The sequence below is a fragment of the Cyrtonyx montezumae genome, unplaced genomic scaffold, assembly GCF_038088225.1.
Source record: "Cyrtonyx montezumae isolate F1298 unplaced genomic scaffold, pur_monq_1.0 scaffold_8, whole genome shotgun sequence".
Lineage (NCBI taxonomy): Eukaryota > Metazoa > Chordata > Aves > Galliformes > Odontophoridae > Cyrtonyx > Cyrtonyx montezumae.
Genome location: NW_027072089.1, coordinates 11921906 through 11946164, shown reverse-complemented (window position 1 = coordinate 11946164; position 24259 = coordinate 11921906). Strand labels below are relative to the sequence as shown.

Below are 24259 nucleotides of genomic sequence, written 5' to 3'. Positions count from 1 at the left end.
TACTGGTGTTGGGATATGTGCACCGCTTTCTTGGAAGACGAGCCTTGTGGGGCTGACTGAGGTTTAACAAGAGCAAGTGGAGAGTCTTGCATCTAGGGAGGATTAACTGCATGCACCGGTACAGGCTGGGGGATGAGCTGCTGGAGAGGAGCTCTGAGGAGAGGGACCTGGGTGTCCTGGTGGATGACAGGCTGGCCATGAGCCAGCTGTGTGCTCTGGTGGCCAAGAGGGCCAATGGCATCCTGGGGTGCATTAAAAAGAGCGTGGCCAGTGCATCAAGGGAGGTGATCCTCTCCCTCTACTCTGCCCTGGTGAGGCCTCACCTGGAGGTGTAATTTGGCTCCAGCAGTTTGATGATGCCCACCAGCACCACAGTCACGTCAGCAGGCACACCAGCTACTCAGACAGGGAAACTGAAGGCCTGCACAGACATGCAAGCATCCACATCCCACCGTTAATGCCGTGTGATGTGTGCACTCCAGGTTCTAGACAAAGCTTTCAGAAAAACTGCACAACATTACAGAGATTACAGATTACATCACTCTGCAGAAATAAAGGTTAAACACCTTGAGGCTTTCAGTCCATAATTACTCACCCTTCCTAACAGATGAAAATCAACTTTTGCAGCAAGCTAAGTACTGTTCCTGAGATGTATTAAAAAAAACGAAAAAATTCAGTGATTGTTTAATAATAGTAATAAAAGGAATTTAATGAAGAGATAACACACAACATGGAGCACGAGTGATGTGAGGAACATAACGCCCATCCTCAGCTGTTTTAAATACAACCATTTTTACAATCTTTCCCAATAAAGTTTGCTAATACCTGCCAAAGTTTCCTGCACAGAAGGGATAACTGCGATGCAGGACACATCTTCTTCTGTGGCAGAAGGACTCTTTTCAAGGAAGACAGACTTTCCTGACTGCAACGTTTCTTCTTTTATTACTTCATTCGAAAATCTTTAGGTCTGGAAAACAAAAATTACAAAGAAAGTAGCACGGCCTCACACACAGCCACTACGTAACACCGCCCATAAATCTGGCGGGAGCCCGAAGGGGCTTATGGGACAGCAACTCTGGAACTGAGTGACAGCTACTGCAGGTGCAGCATACAAAATCTGAAGGCCATATGAGTTTTAACGAGGCAAAAAACAGAGCAACTTCAAAGCCAAGAGGTTTGTATGGTGAACAACCACAAAGGGATCACAAAGCTTCTGTTTTATGTTTAAGGGACGTATTAATATTTGAATTCATACCATTGAGCGTTAAGAGAACAACGTTAAGCACTATGTACATCATTTACATGCTCAATGCTGGCCTTGAAGGAACTCAGTTTTTGGGGGCTGCTACACATGGGGAAACCAATTCCTGTTTCCCAGAATCCCAGGTTCCCATCCTCCAAAACATTTCACGTTTCGTTGATCGCATCCCAGCGCTGCCTGCCGGGAGATACATTTAATCACATCACAGTCAGTGCTGTAGTGGGAGAGTGGGATTTTAAGCAATTCTCACTAGTGGCTTGGAAGCGTTATCGCTGCATCCATCCTAGACAGGTGCTGGAGGATCCTACACAAGCTGCATGGTAAAGACATCACTGTCTTGCAGCTTGTATTTATTACTCCTTTTCTGGTCCAATTCATCCATCCCCCTGCACAGTGCTGAAAGGATTCTGTGCTTTCCTTTGACTGGCACATCTAAAACTTCAATCGAGGGTAACACTGAAGTGCAGCAGAGCTGGGGATCCCACAGGACTTTCCTCCAGGGCTGAAAATCTGTGGTTGTTTTTTTTCCTTGACTGCAACCCATATTTCAGCCTCAATGCTTGTCTTAAAGTTAAATGCAAAAAGCACTGGCTTCAGTTTGTGGCCTTACGAAGTTAATGAAGCTTGAAGGCAGCATTTTCTACACGGAGACACTTGTGTGAACAAACATAAAAGTTTTAAAAGCCTTTCTGAGTGTCACAGTAGGCTCTTATGCCAACTGGTGCTCCACGTCTGGGGACCACAATCTCTGCTTTTAAAGGCACCAGGAAAGCTAAGCCTTGAAAAGCACTGTTTCTAGCAAAAGTTGGAAATACTGCCCAAGGAAGACCATAAACCCACAAAAACCGTTGTCTACTCAGAGTTAATTATGAGCCACTTGTGAAAACCAACGGGTAACTGCTCATTGATGAACTGTGTAAATCTGTGCAGTTCTTCTGTCTGCAGTTATTCATTCAGAATAAAGGAAAAGAGGTGATTTGGAAATTCACCCAAACTCAGAACTTCAAATGGCTTCAAGGTAACGAGCTTGGGAAAAACGGCCTGCTGTATATTGATGGCAGACTCCAAGGCAAGGGGGGTAAAGGGAGGCAGAATGCATCTCTGAAGTGGATGCTGCATGGCAAAGCATTATAGGCTCATTAAAAACATGCAACATTCATCTCTGCAGTAGATGGCTGACACTGAAGCAGAAAAAAAAATGGCTTCCCCCACTAGGAGTTGATACTGCACATTACAAAAAATAAAAGAAAATCTCTAGGCCTAATAGTTGGCAAACAATGTCCAATTATGCCACGCAGCTCAGTGCTTCTCTTTCCAAAAATACTTCACAGTTTAGTAATGGAAACTGAAGACCTATGCTCTGATTACAGGTTTTAAATCTCTTTCGCTCTCCCATCATTTTTTCATACTCACAACAGAAAAGGAATAAAACTGATGTAACATTCTGACAATCAGAGCTTTATCATGCAGGCAAACCTGCATATATGTATAGATCTTGGTACAGATGGCTGCTAATGGTTCCCACTGTGACTAGCAGCATGTGCTTCTTTACCTTACCTCTGGTTAGTCTGGGGATCCACATAAAACATTTGTCATTTCACGTGGATGCCAGCCCCACACTCTTGAACACCAAAGAAATCAGACTGATCAAGAGAGTTTTCCCATTTACAAGGAAAATAACTTTTTTGTTCTGTAATCCGCTCACAGAAGGAAAGTCATAATTAAACTCAATCTTAGGGCACAGGTCAGTGTTTTCTGGGGAGGCACATTAGTCAGGTATAGTCTGTTTTATAATCTGATTGCTCTTACAAACATATACTCAAAGATACGTCAGTGCAAACCAATACAATACGCAGGGAAACAGTACGCCAAGAGTCAGCGTGCATGAATTGAAACATGCCAAATGCTTCCTTAAAACATCAACATCACAGCTACAAGCACCTAAAATTTGTCTCTTTTTAGCCTTCATCTCACATGAGAGAAGCCATCGCTGACAGCAGTGACAGCTGGAAAAAGGCACAGTGCCACATCACATTACTCCATTTCACCCATTAGACTGTGGGCTCGTTGCACTGCTTCCTACAGGAGCAGAATAAAACCGTGTTGTACTCACTCAGAAAAGAGATTTTTCAGTGCTTAAGAGAGCACAGAACCAACGGCACAGAACAAGACCAAAGTGGCAGCATTCATTTCAAAATGCAAAGTACATAACAGAGGATGTTTGCAGTGAACCAAGCAAGCTTTGTCAATCCAGGCACGAAAAGATGTACTGTTTCAATAGTGGTAAAAACAACAGAGCAACGAGAGCAGTCTCCGAAACACACATCTGACTCATTTTTTCTCAAGGCTAGAACCATTTAGCTAGATTAACCAACTCAAAAGGTGAGCTGGACAGGCTCATTCAGATGTGCAAATGCTTCAGATACCATTTCACCTACATGCTACTTTAATCTGCTCTAATATAATGATGCTGATAGAATTGCTTTTCAGACAAAAATGTAAGTGTGTGTGAAATCAGCCTGGACACTGAAGACAGAAGTCACGCTGGCAGGCTTCAGCCCAAAGAGGTAAGCCCCTTCAGGTCACCTGGAAGGAGTGGCAAAGCTTCCCCAGAGCACTTTAAACTGTTTGTGTTTCCACAGCTTAAACGACTTGTGCTAAACTAACTCCGAACTTGGTTTAGATTATAATCCACAGATGAGCAGGAGGCTAAAGTCAGATTTTCCCTAAGAACTCGAACGCAGAGCAGTTCCTGCAGCCCCATGTAAGAAGGCTGTCCTTAATCTGGGCTGCTTCCCCCATTCTTTTTACCCCAGTGCTACACAAGCACAGTGAAAAGGCAGAAGGAATGGGTGCCACTTAAAACCAGCACCTTTTGCCAGAAGGAATGCCCGTGGAGCTCTGAGTTCAGCCTGAACATTTCAGTGGATTCACAAGTACAAAGAAAGCTGTGTGATGCAACTCTGGGAGACAGCCCCCTCCCAGCATCCAATATTCTCTGATACCATGTGAAATGTCCTCCTCCTATGGTACTTTTCTTGTCTAAGGAGATGGAACAAAGACCCTTTCCAAAAGCAGAATGTGTTCAACTTCCAACTCCCGTAGTGAAAATTTATTTCCATCAGGTACGAACAGACTCACCACACAGTTCCACCTCTATTAAATTCCTGTCAGCACATTCCAGCAGAGACATTTCCCTCTGCCTAGCAACGTCTGGAGCTAAAACACCCTTAGAAAAAAGAAAAAATTATTAAAAAAAAAAGGAGCGGGAGGAGGCGGGTGCTACTGCTTGTGAAAGTCAGACTTAAGTGCTACACTGGAACTGTCCTGATTTCAGAAATAGAGGCCAACTTAAGCTTTACTTCAGCTAACAGACAGCCCTTACAGCAGATATAAGATGTAAAGCAGCATGACTTGCCTTACACAAATAAGGTTTAGGTTCTGCTGGCACATAGGATATTACCAACTCTATACATAGTGGTTTTACCTTCCACAGCATTTCAACTTTCAGATATTCTTTTAAAAATATTTTATCTCCATTTTTAACAATACAGAATACTTCAAAGCGATCCATTCTGAACACAATAAAAAAGGTCACCTCTCCATAAGAAATCTCTTTTCTGCTGCACTTCAAAAGAAGTTCCACAAAGTCCAATTTCATGCAGTCACTGCTCGCGTGTATTCATGACTGCTAACTCACATCTTTAAAGCTGTCCCTGCAAAGGCATAAGGCTGACAATACTAAGTGACCTGTCAATACCTGCTCTTGACTCAGCAATGCACACCTGGTTTGGAAGCGTTGAAGATCTCAGATTACACTTTTCTCTTCACCTGCAGGCAGTTATCTCAACATTAGGGAACGTGACCCAGCGAGACAGAGCTCCTGGTATGTTCTGCTACCTCACTGATGAGAAGAATGAGTGTTCAGAGAGGGCTGAACCTTGCATCAGCACCGTGAAGGTCAGTGCCCTAAAGCTAACCAGTGCTGCACACTAATAAACTGCCATGAAGACTGAAGCAGTAGTGCAGGAGCAGAAGTTGAGAAGGTTAGCTTGCGTGTCTGGATTTCGCCAAGGCTTCATTCCTTCTGTGGATGAGAAAAGGCGCTCCAGATGCATTAAAATAATATCAGTCATCCTGTATTAAAGGTATACCTGTCTCTTCCATTCATGGTGTGTGCAATGATCTGTATTACTCGTGGCTTGAAATCTCTCATGTCTGGTAGGATTCCCTGTTTGCTCTGGTTGTCCTTCAGAAAATAATCAGTTGTAGCTCATAGTTTCATAGAGCCTCCTGACATTCAACAGAGGCAAGAGCGGGGTCCTGCAAGAGAAGATTAACCCCACACACCAGTACAGGCTGGGGGCTCTGCAGAGAAGGATCTATGGATCCTGGTGGGCCACCAAGCTGACCAGCAGAGTGTCAGCTTGGCTGAGAAGGCAAACTGTGTCCTGGGCTGCATTAGGAAGAACCTTGCCAGCTGCTTAAGAGAGGTCATCCTCCTACTCTATGCTTGACCCTGGTAAGGCTTCACGTGGAGCATGCTGTGTCCAATTCTGGGCTCCCCAGGACAGGAGAGACCTGGAGCTCCTCTCACATGAGGGAAGGCTGAGGAGGCTGGGCCTGCTCACCCTAGAGAACAGAAAGCTCAGGGGGGTATGTGATCAGTGTGTACCCAAAGGGACACTGTCAAGAGGATGGAGCCAGACCCAGTGGTGCCCGGCAACAGGGGAACAGGTAACAGACAAGTGAAACCATAGAAAGTTTCAACTGAGCGTGAAAGGAAACTTCATTCCTCTGAGGGTGAGTGAGCACGAGCACAGGTTGCCCAGAAAGGTGGTGGGGTCTCCTTCCCAGGAGAGATTATTGAAAAGCCACGTGGACATGGTCCTGGGTAACGTACTCTAGGGGACCCCACTTGAACTACATGATCCACATAGGTGCCTTCCAACCTTAACTGTCTTGCAACAGATTATACAGAAGCTCTGCATGATTTTCCTATACACATCCGAAGAAATTTAAGAGCAGGGATAAAATCCTTCAAAACTTGCAAGTTTTACAGCTTTTCAACCAAATAAATATAGCTTAATTACCACTGAAGTACTTCAGAGTTTGTTCAGTAGTTAACCAATGATATCCCACTGGCTCATAAATGTATCTTTTACGAGTTTATAAAGCACCAGTTTCTAACAGATGATGACATACAGCAGAAGCCCAATTAGTGAAGAGAGCTTGTGGGCTGATCATAGTGCTCAGTATTTAGTCCCCAGTCAGCCTTTCATCTACTTCCATCTGTGACAGCAGACACACCAGGAGTGGGGGGAGTTGAATCATTCCTCTACTCAAGAAGATGTACTTTCTATCCCAGAATAGCTCTATGCCTCTGGTAAAATAATCAGTGAAACTGCTAATGGTATTTAAATTGTCTCACTTTGGCCTGTTCTTAACAGTGAACTTACTCTGTCTGGGGGCAAAATAAACTTTTCTATATTGGCTTAGTCCCCATGCAAGCTATGATCTGAGTTAATATGCATTTCTACAAGTACAGCTTATTTTATTTAGAGAAGTGGTAATAAGCACAGTAACAGAAGCTGCATTTAATAACAAAAAGTAAGAAAAGGTGCCTTTATAATACTGTTATGCCAATATAGCTACAGTGACTAACCTCTTTAGATAATTTTAATGAGATTAGGAGTAGTTTGTTAACATTTAAAATCAACTGATTAAAATCTCAGGGTTCCTGAAAACAAATTAAGCAGAACTCAAGGTAGTTAAATCTGCCATAAGGTTGGGTATTAGGGAGAATTTCATCTCAGAAAGCACAGTAATGCATTGGAACAGGCTGCCTGGGGAAGTGGTGGTCACCGTCCCTGGAGGCCTTTAAGGAAAGGGCTGACATAGTGCTTAGAGACACGTCTAGTGGGCAGTATCAGTGGTAGGTGGGCAGTTGGACAGGATGATCTTAGAGGTCTTTTCCAACCTTTCTATGATTATGACATCACTAGTACCAGATTTGAGCTGGATTACATGAATTCTGTTTGTTAGATGATGTAACGTAAGGCAATGTTCATTTAAATTTCACATGAGCAAGATTATGCTTCCTTCAAATGAAAGGGTTTTCTTAGAAAATACATCTACAGTTAAAAACTATAGCAAGAACAGCACTGTACACCTGGCTCTGTCCAAAGAATTACGTTATTCTTCAAATAAACAGAGGAGTGAGTAAAGGAACAGTGAAATGCTTTCCAGACTTGTAGTCACCACCAGAAGGGAAAAAACACAAATACACCTAGACATTTATAAAAGAGTAATTAAAAAAACTCTGATTTTTTTTCATCCATTTTCATCGTTAGTTCAACAGTATCATATAAAACCATTCTCATATTGCTTCTCAAATTCTTATTTAGTTCCTATTTCTTCACATATGAGATCAACATATTTTTAGGGAGAAAAGGAAAGTGCTTTACAGCTTTCTTTCTGAAAGTCTCTTCAGACAGCTTAGTTACCCATTTATTAGATCTCTTAGCTTCAAACTTTAGCTACAACTAAGCTGCCCTCAGGTAAAGAGAATCAGTAGCCTCAGCAAATGTTATACATGCTAGAGACGTGCCAGGACTTACTTCTAATAGGGTAATCAATCTAAATACGGATTTGTCAGATTTTTAAGATGATTAAGCTACTGACCCTCCTCAATAAGTATCCAGTTGCTGCCTGTGGCTGAAATCTGAAGTAAAGGGGATCAACTTTCTCCTCAGGTATCCAACTGTGTGCCATTTTCACTTTTGTGGCTTTTGGCTTATTTAGATCCAGCTCTGGTAGCCTAGAATATGAGACTCAGCTGCCTTCAGCCTTTTGCTGATCAACATAAAATCATGGGACATTTTTATGCCCTTTCTATCAAATAAATAAATAAATAAATGTTACCGGTGATGGTTCTCCAATTTTAAAGGCAGTTAACACTTTACTGTTAGTTACTGGAATTCCTACTGAGAACCAAAAAAGACATACAAAATGAACATCCAGAGGGATTTCTCAAAGCATACTTTAAAACAGGACTGAGCAGTATTGGCAGGATAGATTTTTCCTCGTCTCTCCAATTTCTCTTTTAAGGAAAAACTAAGACAGGCTCAGGGCTTTCACAGAAGTTTGTGTTGGCCATCTCTACTCTGATCCTCTATACAAGCCAACCTTGCTTTTTGAGATGAATGTTGAAGCTGGAGGGGCAGTACTTATTCCTGTTAAAGAAACATCCCACCAAGGGGTGTTTCAAGGTAAGAACAAAGCACTGTCACGAGGCATAACATTCACAAATCAACTCCAGCCCCACAAAGCTGCAGACACTGCAGTTTGAAGGAAATAAGGAAGTGACTGAAGGAATATATTTCAGTGCAGAATTTTAAATCTAACATTAAGCTTAAGAAGGATCTTACAAAAGTAGCTCAAGACATTAACATCTTTGGATGCAATCTGCACTGTGCTTACTGCAGACAGCTGGAGTCAAGGACCCCATAGTTTTACATTTACTATGTGTTGTATTTCATTGTAGAACAAAAAGCATTTTACAGATGTAGTGTAAAATGCAGGTCATGTTTGTGACAGCACATGACTGGAAATACTCCACACAGATCTGTGTACATAATATAACGCAAGGCATCCTTCCTTATCTGAGGACATGAAACAAAGTGCATAAAGTCAAACTGCCAGCACCTTACATTAATAAAGATGCTGTTTATAACATCATTTCAGACACATACCCAGAACAACTCTGGCTTCTTCTTCAGCTCTTAGCAACCAAATTATTTCTTTGATGTAGTGACTTGAAGTAGGAACTTACACCAGAAATTGTAGAACTGGGCAAGACAACTGCATCTACCTTTTAAGACAGCAAACAGAAGGGGCAACAGTGGCTGCAGAGATCTCTCAACATGAAAAGTTTTCATCATACACAAATTTCTTCCCAGAACATTTCAGTTTTCTTCTTCCAAAGCTGTGGGATGCTGCTGGTGGATCACCATGAACCTGTATGCCATGCCACACAGATTCACATATGGCTGATGTTCAAGGACTGGGACTCTGACCAGCTCTCACTGCTCTGCTGAAACAGTTTTATGGCTTCAGAGTATAACCCCCTACACCTAGAAGTAGACTGTGGAGAAGCGAGCCAGAAATCCGGCAAGTTACTAAAAAATAAACATTAAAAAGGTGCTTGGTTTTCTTAAGTCAAGTTTCAGAATTTACAATACCTGAAGTTTTAAAAATGTCAAAAAAGCCTTCAAGGACTTCTTTTCCAGGAAGACAAGCAAGAGGCTGTCTGCCCTAGAGAGGGCTGCAGAGAGTTCCCATTAAGCCTGGCAGTGGAGCAGGCACTCAGCATGCACACCAGCAACAACCTGATTGCTCTCCTGGAAATCAGAACTGCTCTGCTTTCTTAAGGGAAACTTGGGAATATATCCATCTAACTGGAACAAGTCAGATTTCTTCTACATATTTGGGAACATTTTTGTCCAAATGACTTCAAAATACTCCTTCAACAGCAAATTTCCTGCCCTTAGAAGTTCACTGTCTACAAACACACCTATATCCAGTCAGCTAAACAAATTTAGATGGCACGTAACAGGAAAATTCACACACAAATCTGATGCATTCCCACCTTTACAAGTGAGGTAGGAAACAGTACTGTTAGTTCAGTCACACAAGATGGGTGAATTCTGAGATGATTTCTGTTCAAAGCTCATTAAAAACATCCAACGTGAAACCTCAAACACTCCTGAAATAATGGCTTCATTCATGGTAGGAAGCTGCAGAAAAATCAAAGTCTGCCAAAAGAACTGGTTTCTGATCTTCCTCCCCTTTCAACCTGTCTGGAAAGACACAACTTTACCACCCTGCCTTTACAAGGCTGTTCACCACAGTTACTTCAGACTTCTGCACCAGGGATGTAAGAGAGCAGATCAGGAAACCATTTGGTTCAGGTTAGGTATAAAAGGAAAGAATGTTCCAAGAAAATGTCTCTCACTGGGAATATCAGGACATTTAATTCACTGCTCTCATGGAGCAAGATCCAGCCTGACATCCCATAATGCTCTGTGCTGTGGTGAAGGAGGGTGACAGGAAGGCTGCCCACCCTGCACAGCACCAATTCTTCACCAGGTGTCTGCCATGGATGCATCCTTTCCTCAAAAGCCATTTTTTCCACCTTAGTGCTCAACTTGGATACTGTGTATTTGTCTACAGTCTCCAATTACCAGAAAAAAAAACCCAGCTTTACCAAGACATTTTAATAAAAAATGCAGGTAGGAAGTCCAAGGAAATCATTAGCAGCACTGAGTACATTCTCTTCACATTCAGGATGAAAATCATTTACGGATTATTTCACATTAAGGAGAGAAAGGCCTCTTCACACACTCTGAATTGACAGCAATTTCCTATCTGTATTATGACTACTTTATATTCAGTAAGGCTCGCTTTTAATGTAAAGCCATAAGCATTACTTTTATTGTCATCATTATGCTTTCCTTTATTCTATATCCTTAAACACTTGAATATGGCTTTTAATGGACTAACATAATCTAAGTCTTTTTCTTCTAGAGAAGAAAGAAAATACAAGTGACACAGAGCGTGCGTGTCTCAATCTTCCTCCTTGTTTTTAATCACTCATTCTCCTTTAAGAAACAGTACAGTCACCCATCAGAGCTTCACAGAAAAAACTGGAAAAAACAAAATGTAACAGCTTTTCTGAATTTTTATTTCGGTTTATTTTAGGTACTGCAGTTACTGACTGGAACCTATCCATGGGCTCTGCAGAAGCTCACGGATCAAACACACAGGAGTGTGCTCCTCTTCATTCTCCACTACCCTCTGACCCGTTTTTGTTTCAGAGCTCTGCTCTATTCCCCTTCTAGGTCCACCTGTTCCCTGCCTCTTCTCAACAAGTACATACACTTAAGACACTCACTCATCCCACGGAAGGAACAATATGAATTTCCCAGTTGCAAGCCTCCCAACTGTGGCAGCTGCAGAGCTGCTAAGTGAGCAGTATAAGCCTGTATACAGATACAGATAGCATTTCCCCCCACAAAAAACTAATCAGGGTGAGACTGCAGAGCAAAGAAATGCTAACAGGAAATTATTAGGAGACAGTCTGACAGCAACTACTAAATTAGATGACACCAAGTTTCCTTGCTCTCTGTCACACGCAGCCAAAACATGACTAACATTCACCAGATGTTTAAACTTGCTTTACCAAAAAAAGATGTTAAATTCTAGATATTAAAAATCTGATCTGATTTGGCACACTGAAAATAAATTAGTTATCAAAATAAACAGGTGGTATAGTCCCACCAAAAATACACTCTTCCAGTTCCAGTTTAACAGAATTCTTTCCCTTCCTATAAAGGAGATCTTAAGTTTTTTTAAACGTTTTCTTTAAATGAATTGCTCAGTCACAGACACATGGTGTTTCCTCCAACTACAACTAACAGTTGACAACTCAGATAGGATAAGTGAGTAAGCATTTATTCAACTACTTCTGATGAAGAATTAAAAGTATGATTTTACATCAAGTCTTACTGATTAAAAAGAAAAGGTCAGAAAATAAGAAAACGTGCAAACACTCCCTTCAATGTGACCATTCCTTACTTAATGATCTCCTCACTTCAAAAAACATGACATGAAGAAAATAAATAATCCCTTTTTTCTCATTTGCACCCTAAGAGCTAACAGCCAATGCAGTACAGATTCAGTCCAAGTGCTCATTTTAAAAGTCTAATGTACTTACGGAGTCCAAACCCTTGGAAAGGCAGCAATTTCTTCTGGTGTATATTCATCTAACCTCCTGGGGACTATACGAGGCTGAGGAATCTCTTGTAGAAGGTTCTTCTCTATATCTTCTGGGATAACCTGAGGAGGGTGAGAACAGTCAAACCTGAGTAAAAAGGTGCTTAGAAAACACCTCCCTCCTCCCCAAATCCAGACCAAAATCCATCAACACTGCTGCATTCTTTGTGGTAAATGAAGTCATAAAGACAATCTCATGCATGTTTTAGACATTGCAATTTTGAGAAGAGCATCAACATATCAAGAATATTTAGATATATACTTAAGAAGTAGCTTGATTAATTTTAATTTATCTTATGACTGATGTATTGCTAGTGCTCTTCACCTCCAAAGCAAAAAGAAAACATAACAGTGACCACTCACATCTTCTGGGAATAGGTGCAACCTCTGCATCAAAGTTCTTCTCAGAAGGTTTTTTGGAAGCATCCTATAAACAGTCAGTTTGACAATCTGAGGAAAGATAACAATGTCTTCTTAGACCATCTATGAATGACATGAAAAAGGTAAGGTATGCTTCCCTCTGCCTATGAACCTCTTTTCAGATAACTTCTTCCATACTGAAGAACTCTGGCATCACATTTACAAGATGTTCCAGATTTACTGTTTTGGAAGAAGAAATACCTCAGTCATACAAACACTTACTCTATCAGTTATAAAAAAAAAAAAGTTTCTGCTTAGAAACCAGAGCTAATTTTTGCACTGTGGATGATTGCATATGATCACATGACATTAAAAGAATGGAAAAGCAAACTGAAAAGCTTCTATTAACTCCATAATATTAGTCTTACATGTACATAGATCACTGAAATAAATCAGGCTCTGACAAATTTTACAAGTGTTCTCAGCATTTAAACTCTGTAATTTGCTGTGTTCAGTGTTTCACTATAATCAATGCATCGTATCTTGAGCAAGGATGACCTGGTAGGACACTGCTCCATAACACTCTATGTATTCGTAATTTATTCTCTTGATATTAGTTCCAGATGAACAAACCTACTGTACAGCACGAGGAATGAACAGAATTTGTACACCCATAACAGATGATGCTTGCAGAAAACTAACATAACACCATTTCTCTTGGACTCTAATGCAGATGTGTGTAATTTAAATACGAATCATAGTGCTATGGACTTCAGCCACAAGAACATTTGTGTATGTAAAACAAGGCACGCAACTATAGGAGACCAAAGGAAAAAGAAGGACAGCAAGTCATTTAGAAGTAGTCCAGCATGCAATTTTTTTAAACATTAGTAAACCTATTCTCCCTGTGTTCCAAGCCACCCAGATGTGAGCCCTTTTACCAGAGTAATTTTCATTTTGTACACTTACTTGGCTAAAATAGGAAAAATGCTGCACGGAAAGCGCAGAACTGAAGCATATCCTGAGTTGGAAGAGACTCAAAAAGACCATCGAGTGCAACTCAATCAAGTAAATCAAGTTCAAAATAGATCCAATCTAAAACAATGGGTGCAGAAGCTCCACACTCCCTAACTCTAGGGATGTTTTTTCTTCATACAAAAGTTATATGGGAATGTGCTAGAATCAGTGTTAATTCCTTGGATTAAATACAACTCTGTGTATCTGTGAGTCACTGGCCACACGTTTGACCCTGTGTATGTACAACTTATTGATGATTTCAATCCAATAAAAAGAAAGACTTTAAAATACATAAACGAACAGTTAAGTATTTAACTTCTTCAAGCAATCAATGTTTGTGCCAGGTCTTTCATCATCCCCTGCAGCTTGTAACACAGACATCTGTTGGAACAAGTCAACAGCCTGGATGAACTGCTGCTCTGTTCTGGTTGTGAACACCCCTGCCTGATGAGTCTGATTCCATTTTCTTTATGACGTTGCTTAAAAAGAAAAAAAGAACAACTCAGTTTTAAAAAGTCACCAGTTAAAAAATCATTCTGGAAAAGAATGATTGATTTATATTTTCAAGTTAAAGAATGAAGAAGTATTTTAAACCCTGTGTACAATCACTGCAGAACTGACAACCTCGGGAACAACAAACTAACAAGACAACAGGATTTGGAGAATGAAGCACGGATGACAAGATGTTCAGGAACAGTTTCTGTAGGTAAGCATGCATGCAGGTAAGATGGAGCACTGGCACAGCTGCACAGAGAGGTGGTGGGGTCTCCTTCTCTGGAGATGTTCAAGACCCACCTGGACACCTACCTGTGCAACCTGAGCTAGGGAGCCTGCAGATTATACCCAGTTGAGACCAACTTCTCAGAAGCACTTTTTCCCAGATAAAACATGCTTTAAGTGAAGACATCAACAGATCAATACCATTCCCGAGAAGTACAAAATAACTGGACAACAAATCAAATCTGCTCAAAGAGGTGAAGTATGATAACCACCAGGAAGCAACCTTCCTTGGGAAGGACACAGCCACTACAGAGAAGGATAAAAGTGATTAATTACGGGGCACACCACTAGGAGAATTTCAGGTACCAGATCCTCAGCAGCAGTGTATCTGCCAAATACCAGTTGTCTTCTGTTCTGTAAATCATAGTGCTCTTTTTCAAAGCATGATAGAAAGGCGAAGTTCCTTTACCTCTATGGAGTTACATGAGGTAGTACAGAAAAAGCAATTGCACGATGCCACAGGAACAATTCAGACATGGAGGAACTGAATTTCCACTGCTGTTCAGCACCTAAGATCTTAGAAGTTTAATTTGTTCTTTATCATCACTAACTTGCACAGTCATGTAAGAAAGGGATTAAGATTTTTTTAAACAAATACTTATATTTGAAGCAAAAGACCAACACAACTGTGTGTCTTATTTGGTGCAATAACAGGTTTTTTGTTTGCTCCTTTTTGGTTTGCAGATACCAGGTTCCTTAATGATAGGCTCCTCTCCATGCTACACTAACTTCTAAGTGCCTACTAAGCCAGGCTTTGAAGTTATGCTCTCCTTAATGGCAAATAAATAAATGAACAGATCCCATGGCCAGAAAAGAAAACCCTATTATATCCAGTGTTCCACTAACAAACTTTTGCTGTGTACATACCATTGTATCAATGATCCCCTACTTCCCTCCATAAAAAGAAAACAGGTTTTCAAATATCAACAACAAGATTCAAATGCTCTTTCTGTTCAAGATTTTCTTCAAAAGATCATTATTGTGCAGGTATAATGGCAAGCCTATACATGCAAGCAGTTGCTTAACAGCATTCGACAGGAGAATGAGAATGTTTTAAGCCCCTAAAGACCACTGCCAGCAGCTGAACAAACCCTGACATCCCAGAGACTTCCTCACAGCATGTGTCTGTAGAGCTACCCCACCTGGCTTCATCATCTTCCTTAGCAGGTAGCATTCATGCTGAATAATTATTGTCCATTATTTCTTTGGAAAAAGCAGCACAGGCTCTGAGTGCTGCAAATGTCAATCCTCTCACCAAGTATCTGGGATCCATTTCTTTTCTGTTTTGAGGGAGTTTCTGTTCCAGCTAAATACAAAAAGATAAAGTATGCCAAGTTTTGCTTAGTTTTAGAACTAGAAACAAGAAAAAAAATGTTTGAAAACTTTGTCTTATCTAGATTACTATCTGGTTCTACATACTAGATCTGTCAACATGTTCTGCAGGCATTTTAATTTCTCACATTTTTTTTCCACATTTTTCCAAATATTCTTTGTCCCTCTCAACTCTGTGAGGGCTACAAATACTCAGACATCTCCTACTCTTCCCATACCAAGCACTCTGAAGCCTCATTTTGAAAATGTTGGTCTCATGCCTATTAGCATTTCCTCAGCTAAAGAAAACACGTGCAAAACCAAAACCAACAAACTTGCAGGCATCCCGAACACTTGCACCTCAAAAAACAACTGTTCCCTTCAGTTTTGAAGGGCTCTTCTTTGAAAGTGGAACACTAAACTGATTTTTCTTATCAACTGACAATGGAAATCAATGCTGTATTTGTGTCCTGAGGGAGGAGCTGTAGCACACAGAATATTAGTATGTGGATGCCTCATCCCTGGTGGCATTCAAGGCAAGGCTGGATGTGACTCTGTGCAGCCTGGTCTAGTGGTTGGTGACCCTACCCGTGGTAGGGGGGTTGAAACTAGAGGATCTTTGAGGTACTTTTCAACCCAGGCCATTCTATGATTCTATGATTGCATTAACTTGATGACTAGAGATTCTTTTGTACAGTAAAAAGGTATTATGGCGTGCCTGAAGAACAAGTTTAATACTCCAGTTGATGAGTGATCTGAAAATTCACATTATATCTAGGTTACAGAAAGAATATGCAGAAACATGAAGCTGTATTTCTCTTCATTAAACACTTCCTATAGCAGCCTGGCCAATCCCAGAACAAGAGAGCTGTTCCCCAATACTCTCCAGAATGGCAGAAAAGTGAAAATAATACAAATTTTAAAGACATTCACAGACTCTTGTTTCCCCATGCCTCTCAAAGGGACTCAAAGGTGTTAAAGGCAAAAACGTGCTAGAATATTTGCTTTTGGTATCTTCTTGGTCATCACTGTAATTTCTGCCTTTCCATATGTATTTTCACATACTCCAACATTTTCCAAACTACTGAAAAATTGGCACAATGAGCATGGAACATCAGCTATGCAGATCTCTTCTTGCATTCAGTGTCTCATGTAAGCAGGAAAGTGAGAAAAAGACAGTAACTGTCTATCAAACTTGGGCACTAAATAATACAACTCAATCTAGACACCAAAAATATGCACTTAAAAATCATTTTTTTCAAGTAGGAAAAGTCAGGCATTGGAAAAGGTTGCCCAAAGAGATTGCCCTTGGTGGCTCTCAGGACCAGTATGGATCAGACCCTGCCAGCTGTGTCAGAGCTGCTGACCATGCTTCCAGCAGCAGGCTACACCGGAGATCTCCTGAGGTTCCCTCAAATCTGAATCATCCTATGATCCTACAAACAAACAAACATATGTACACACACATCCAAAATCCAGCATGAATCCTTTTCAAGGACTTACTACTACACAAGAGGAAAAAATAGCTCCAAACTTAATGAGATTAATGCTGTGATGTCAACCTGCAGTGAGATTATTGAATTATCAACATACACTTCTGGCTTCATACTTTACGAAGGAACAAGAAGCAATCAAGAATGATTATTTAACCCTTCTGCAGCAAAAATATTTAAATACCACACTACTTGTGTCTTTCAGCACCCATGCAAACACATATTGTTTTACATCCTATTATTCATTACAGCCATTTTAGTTAGCTATGTATCATTTTTTTCTTAAAATAAGTATTTCTGCACACTAGGAATTACATTTAAACATGACTGTAATTGAAAAATACTTATGCTTCAGACTTATCTTAGTGAGAAGCAGTAGTAGAGTATAACTGCATATGTATCTACAAAAAAAACCTTGTAAACTTTAATGTATTTCTTACATAAACTGACAACAGTCATATCAATTTCAAAAATCTGTATTAACACCCCATAATTTACAGCAGGTTTTATGGCAACATCCTTTTCTTTGGAAGTAGCTTCTGCCAAGAATGTAAAGGCTTAATTTCTGTAATGACACTTTTTCCAAAATTGATGTTGACTCAACTAAAGAAGCACTATGAGGATGAACTAGTGGGATGCAACAGGACCAGAGGCAAAGTACTGACCTCTGGGATGAGAACAATGTCTTCAAGAATGAAGACTTGGATTCCATAGAAAGATGCATTCAGCTTCCTACAGCCTAGCTAGTTCTACTGGTCTCAGAGCAGTCAGACCAAACTTAATTAAGTAGTCTCCATTCTTATTAAAAAAAGTAGTGAAACTAAGTAGCTGATATAAGTCTCCATAACATTTTGAGGAAGGAAACAATGCTTAGGCTGGGCACTGGCCTTCTTCAGAACAATCACTTTTCAGTACTGACTTTAGTAGCTAGGACTTCATCAGGGACGAAGGGTTAGGGTTTTAAAGTGAAGGAAGGTAGATTTACATCACGTATGAGGAAGAAATTCTTCACTATGAGAATAGTGAGGCTCTGGCACAGCTGCCCAGAGAAGCTGTGGGTGCCCCATCCATGAAGGTGCTCCAGGCCAGGCTGGATGGGGCTCTGGGCAGCCTGAGCTGCTGGGAAGTTGGGAAGCATTCATGCCCACAGCACGGTGCTGGAACTAAATAGTCTTTCCAGTCCTTTCCAACCCCAACCACTCTGTGATTCTAAACATAAAACAAGTTCATAAATCATCACCCTAATCTCCATCTTTGTCATATCCCGATGGATTTTATACCAAAACAGTAAACAAATGTTTCCTTGCCATTCAAAACCTAACAGGCACACAAAGAACATATCCTGTCAAATTACCACCAAATTACCACTCACTACTATGAATTGTAGCAAAAATATATCTTTGTAAGACAGCCATCCAAACAACTCAACAAAATGAAACAGTTAATTGCTGAGGGCTCTCCAGAATTTATTTATTTATTTTTAAAGAAAGTTTCTCTTGCTAAACTAGACCACGTCCTGAGCCACATCACCATTTGCTGAGTCTCTGTCCAACATGTTTAAGTTATTGGCAACACATCTAATCCAGAGGAATGCTTGCACAGAAATTCATCTAGAATTCTGGCAAGAAAAGAGGTATTTCAGAACGAATGCCAGAAGATCATTTATAGAACACCCAATTCTCAGCCCCTAGCAAAAAAGTTGTGCTATACTGCCTCCCAGTGCACAGCCTCTGTTAGAAACTCAAATGCAAATGGTTGAAGAAATCTATTTTAGACACAGAACTACCAGTAACTCCCAAAGGAGTTACAACTATGTTAGAGTACATAAGTTGTTTTGGAAAATTATTGACAGAAGACAATACTGAAATGCAGGATTTTATTATTTCACCATCTTAAATAAAAGAAAAAAAATAAAAGTAGAAAAGTTCTTATGCACACTTCTTTTAATTGAGTCCTCATGCAATGTTTTGTATTGAAGTCTTGGGATAAGCTAAGGTTAGTGACAAAACCAAATCATTTTGCAGCAGGCAATTTCCCTGGGAAATGAAAGAAGTATTTTAATGTTTTGCATATAAGCTGACCTAAGACAAAGCACCTGAGTCAGAGGTGAACACAGATCTGTTCATCTCAGTGGACTTCATGTCATACTTTTGAACTATAGTACTTGGAGAACTCAGCTCTGTAAAGCTGAGCATTCAAAACCACAGCAAAAGCAGTATGAAGTCAACATCCCAAACTGTTCACGTCTACTACAATTTTTTAATTAGAAATAAATAAACAAACACTTATGTTCTACAGGATTAATAATGGTCAAATACAGACATTTACACTGATCTTATTAATCACTGTTTCCAATTCTCTCACAGACCACGAATACAGAGCATTGCAGATACTATCTAAGAAAAAAATCATTTAACAAAACCCACCACTGAATGGGAGAAAGAAGCAGATGTATTTTCTAACATTTTTTAGTATTATCATTATTCTCCATGGCTCTTGAACTGCCAGGGTTGTTAAACTCAAGTACTCCTTAGTTCAGTCTAATTTGAGTCACTCTGACAATGAGAAAGGTCAGACCCCTGAAACTCAAAGCAATGGAGCAAAGCAAAAAGCAAACAAGCTTGATTTGCTCATTTGGACAGCATGGAAGAATCAAGAAAATGCACAACTTGCAATCTGACCCTAAAACATGCTGTTTACAAAAACACTGTCATAAACTAAGCTCCAGTCGTAACATGTTCGTAACCTTTAACATGGGCTAAGTACAACCTCCTTTGCTTGGGGGAAATATAAAAATGAAAGCAGATGTACTTTACAAATGAAAGGGAAAAATGCTTACAGCAGTTGGATCTTTCAAATGGAGCTGAGTTGCTGTCACCTGTTTGAAACCACCAGGATAACTAGAAGAACAGAAGAAATATACAAGCTCAGTGCTACATGCTCAATCATGCCATTATCACAAATACCTCAGTATCTCAGAATCACAGAAGCATCTGTGTTGTGAAAGAACTTTAAGATCACCGCATCCAACCACCAAACTGACCTACCAAGTTACATCACTAAACAACATCTCTTAGTGTCACATCCACACATTTCATAGACACCTTCAGGGATGAGGATTCCACCACACCCCTGGGAAGCCCCATCCAATGCTTGACAATGCTCTCTGAAGAAACTCGTCCTAACATCCAGTTTAAATCCTCCTGGTACAGTGTCAACTCTTCCCCTCTCCCTCAAGTCACTCTATTTTTATTATTTCTTTTAATTTGATTAAGCGAAGTGGAATAGCAAAAGAACTTTGAACAATGGTGTAAAATTCTCACAAGGCCAACAGCTATCAACTATTCTTCATTAGATACCTCAGGTGAGGCTGTTCCAGTCCTGGAGGTGTTCAAGACCAGGCTGGATGGAGCCCTGGGCAATGTGACCTAATGCCAGATCTGGAGGTTGGTGGCCCTGTCTGTGGCAGGGGGGTTGGAACTTGATGATCCCTGGGGTCCCTTCCAACCCAAGCCATTCTGTGATTCTATGATATTCAAGTGAACAGAATCTTTCTAAGTTTAATTCCATTTTGCACTTTTCCATTCATTCACTTGAGTATTAAAAAGTTAGTGTTGCATAAGCAGATAGATGTCTTCTAAAAACTGCTTGTAAATTAAATTATCACAGAAGTTTTGGAGTTTTTTGGGGCAGGGGGAGGTATTTCCACCAACTTTGACAAGAATTTTTCAGCAATTCAAGAAACTTAAAGACTGAAATACCAGAACTCAATACCAGAACAAAACTGCTTCTCCAACATAATTTATACATCTTCTAATTGGATTCATTGTAATGCTTGGAGAATAATCGTCTATTGTTGTCACTGTATGAAGAGCAACTGTTCTTACTTGACTAAACTGATCCATGATGTCAAAGCTCATTACATATTTATCTATGAATAAGTTATGTCTGCCAGAATCATGTTATATGCCAGTACATCTTTAGAGTACCTCATTTCTTAGTGAATTTTCCAGTTATGAGGAGATGGATTTAAATTTCTGATATCTAACCTTTTCAAGACTAAGCATCTTTTCTTTGGTCCTGTGATAGAAGAACATACCAAGCTTTGTATCTGCTGTTAAGTAGGACAAGAAAGTTGAAACTAGCATCTGTATATTTAACCTTAAATGTTCAGTGTCCACAGTACTTTACTGCTTAGAAAACAGAGTAATCCTGATGTTTGGATTCACCTCCACACAAAGTAATCTAGAACCAAATTTATTAACTTGCTGCACTGCCATAACTAAGTCAGAGCAACATACTTGCATCATTTTAAACACTGTAACAGATGCTAACAGAACAACACATGTAAGCAGGAATTCTCCATTGAACCAACCTGCTAAGACTTTACCTAGAAGAAAACACAACAGAAGTGTGTATTATGAAGTAACTTAACACTTACCCAGTATGTGAAGAGTATACTTTCTGTTCCCATTTGTTACCAGAAAAGGCAATATGTCTCGTATTTATTATGACAACATGATCTCCGCAGTCATCTATAAGGTAATCAGTACAAAAAGTATTTTAAATTGTGTATTATAAATTGTGTATATATATGGTACTATGTATGCATAGCACATTCCATAAAACTCAGATAAGATGAGGGCTTTTAAAGTCACTCCTTCCAAACTCACACCTAAATACAAACCTTAACCATCATTTTTCTTAGGAATGTCAGGTTAGAAGGGAGGTGAGAAGGTAAAATAACATCAAGCTGGATAATTAAACTGTTACAGCTAATCAGCTATGATCCAATTGTCCAGCATACAAGCAAGCATACTATTTTATTCAACACATTATGCTGTATGTGTGCCTCTATTTCAAAAACACAGTATAAAAGCAGTACCAGAGGACTGCATTCTTTCAGTAACATAGTTCTACTCAGTGGTTATAGCTTAGAGCTCATTAGTGAGACACAAAGGGGCTGCAATGAGGAGCCAAAGTAAAAAAAAAACTATCTAGGATATCTACACCTATCTAAATAATAAAATAACAGGTTGTTATTGTTATTAAAGTTGATAACAAAAAATCACAGATAGCTACTTTCTCCCTTAATTTTTTTAATTAATACATTACTAGCTACTTGTCTTTTGATAGTGTTGCACCCATCATCTCAGGGACACCTGCTCTGACAAAGAAGAAAACAAAAAGCATTTACTATCTCCACAAACAGTTAAATTGCATCCTTCTTCTGAGAAATATTCTATTTGTTACATACAACGTATACATCCCACCTCTTCAGTTGAAACGAGGCTGTCCAGTAATTCTACTCTGTTAACACTGAATGTTTATAAAATTTTGGTAATTAACATCTCACAATAAAATTCTGAAGGTAGGGCATTTTTACCCCTACTTTTTAATTATGGATTAAGCTACATTTGAACACAGGCATCATCAACTGTTAGCTTACATGACTGACATGCTACTTGCCAATGTTTACATTGTAAGATGTGTTTTAGCTACTACTGCCAGTTGTTTGAGGCTAACATGGCAAGCCAGAGTAACAGCTGTCCCAGATGTGAATTTTGGGACATTTTCATGAAGCCTGGCCTTCTCCTTTGAGGATGCACACGACAGCTACCTGAACAGCAAACTCTGCCCGAGTAACATAAGTTGCTCACTTACACTCACCCACAATTCAGTACAAAGAACCACAGTGACCAATATCTGAAAAACTTGGCTCATTATTTTTGGCTTCACGCTTAGAACCTGTTCATAAAGACAGGATGCAAGGGAAAATACAGAAGAAGTTAAGAAATCCACATTCAAACCTCATGAACAGGGTTATACAACCTTTCTTAAGGCAGATGGCCTAAAAGCATCTAAAAACATAAGATTTTGGAGGATAAGGAAGAATTTTCCCTACAACAGAAAAGAAACATACGTGAAATCAAATTTATTTCTTTGCCTACTCACAGCTTAGTTTCAGCTCCAGACGTTTTTCAGAATAATAGTGATTTTATGGAAAGGTGATACCCAATTAAAAATGGCTACCAACTCTGCCACCACAAATCACACACAACCAAAAGCCCACCACACAAAATCTCCACAATGTTCTTCTAAAGAACAACTATCTCACAGACACTGCTACTTTTTTTTCTTTTTTCCTCCTCTAAAGTAACAAAAAGAGTTGAGCACAGCAAACACAAACTCACCCATTCTTTGCTCTTAGAATGAGAAGTCTCCCACTTGCAGAAACCATCAATCTTGGGTGTAATGAGTTTGGTACTGACTCGTGGAATAATTTAGATCAAATAAGAGTTAACCTTGAAATGACTTTCCAAGATTTTAAAGCTTCATGAATGTAAGACTATCAAAGACCTTTCACACAGCAACCAAAACTACGTCACCTCAGTGTTGGCTTTACCAACAGCCTTACACTCCAGTGACATCTCGTGGATAAAATACATTTTGCAACTGCAGAATTTGGGCATTGAAAATAAACAGGAGGGGGAACGACTGTTTACATAGGTTGATAGCAATATGACAAGGGGGAATGGTTTTAAATTAAAACAGGGGAGATTTAGGTTAGATGTTAGGAGGAAGTTTTTCACTCAGAGGGTGGTGACGCACTGAACAGGTTGTGCAGAGAGGCTGTGGATGCCCCATCCCTGGAGGCATTCAAGGCAAGGCTGGATGTGGCTCTGCTTATTGTGAGACAAGGGCCGCGGTACTGCAAGATGAGTCACAGATGCTACTGAGTTTTCTCATCTGCGGATGGGCAGAACAAGTTGTCCATCCTATCAAAGTATCCTCCACCAATAATTACCAATAATTACAGGTCCCAGGACAGCCCTCAGCCCCTGTGGGAACCGCCGCCTGCTCCTAGTGCTCAGGGGGAACCTCCCGCAGTACTCACTGAGCGCATGGTATATAGGCTTATGCCTGCCTTCCAGCCTCCTGACGGTGACAGCTGCTAGTTTCCCCGGCGGCTGCATCCTCGCGTCCAGGAGGTACCACGCTCTGGCAAAAGTAGCCCATTGCTGAAGAGAAAAAGAGGCGACGCTCAGTAGAGTTAGAGAACGCGCCGTCCCGCCGAGGCGCGAAAGGGCCGGGGCCGCGCTCACCTGTGCCGCCCTGCTATAGCTGGACATGGCCGAGGGAAGGGGAAGCGGAGCCCCGCGGCCCCGCCCCCGGAAGCGGAAGCGCCGTGAGGGGCGGA

The 24259-nt window shown here is 40.4% G+C and overlaps 1 protein-coding gene across 1 annotated transcript; it reads right to left on the bottom strand.

Moving 5' to 3' along the window:
- Positions 1-819: 819 nt before the first annotated feature.
- Positions 820-24220, bottom strand: MRPL13 (mitochondrial ribosomal protein L13). The gene is made up of 7 exons (XM_065751667.1): positions 24165-24220; positions 23957-24080; positions 21500-21593; positions 19898-19958; positions 12461-12547; positions 12039-12160; positions 820-967 (listed from the first exon to the last, which is right to left on the bottom strand). Exons 1-7 carry the CDS (start codon positions 24189-24191, stop codon positions 943-945), a joined length of 540 nt encoding a protein of 179 aa, XP_065607739.1. The 5' UTR covers positions 24192-24220; the 3' UTR covers positions 820-942.
- Positions 24221-24259: the final 39 nt, after the last annotated feature.

Excerpts from the sequence above, each read along its gene's own strand:
- MRPL13 (XM_065751667.1), bottom strand. The coding sequence starts at position 24,191 with ATGTCCAGCTATAGCAGGGCGGCACAG. Across the intron at positions 21,594-23,956 it reads GCCTATATACCATGCGCTCA|ATGACTGCGGAGATCATGTT; the intron begins GTGAGTACTGCG and ends ATTACCTTATAG. Across the intron at positions 968-12,038 it reads TTTCCAAGGGTTTGGACTCC|ACCTAAAGATTTTCGAATGA; the intron begins GTAAGTACATTA and ends TTTGTTTTCCAG.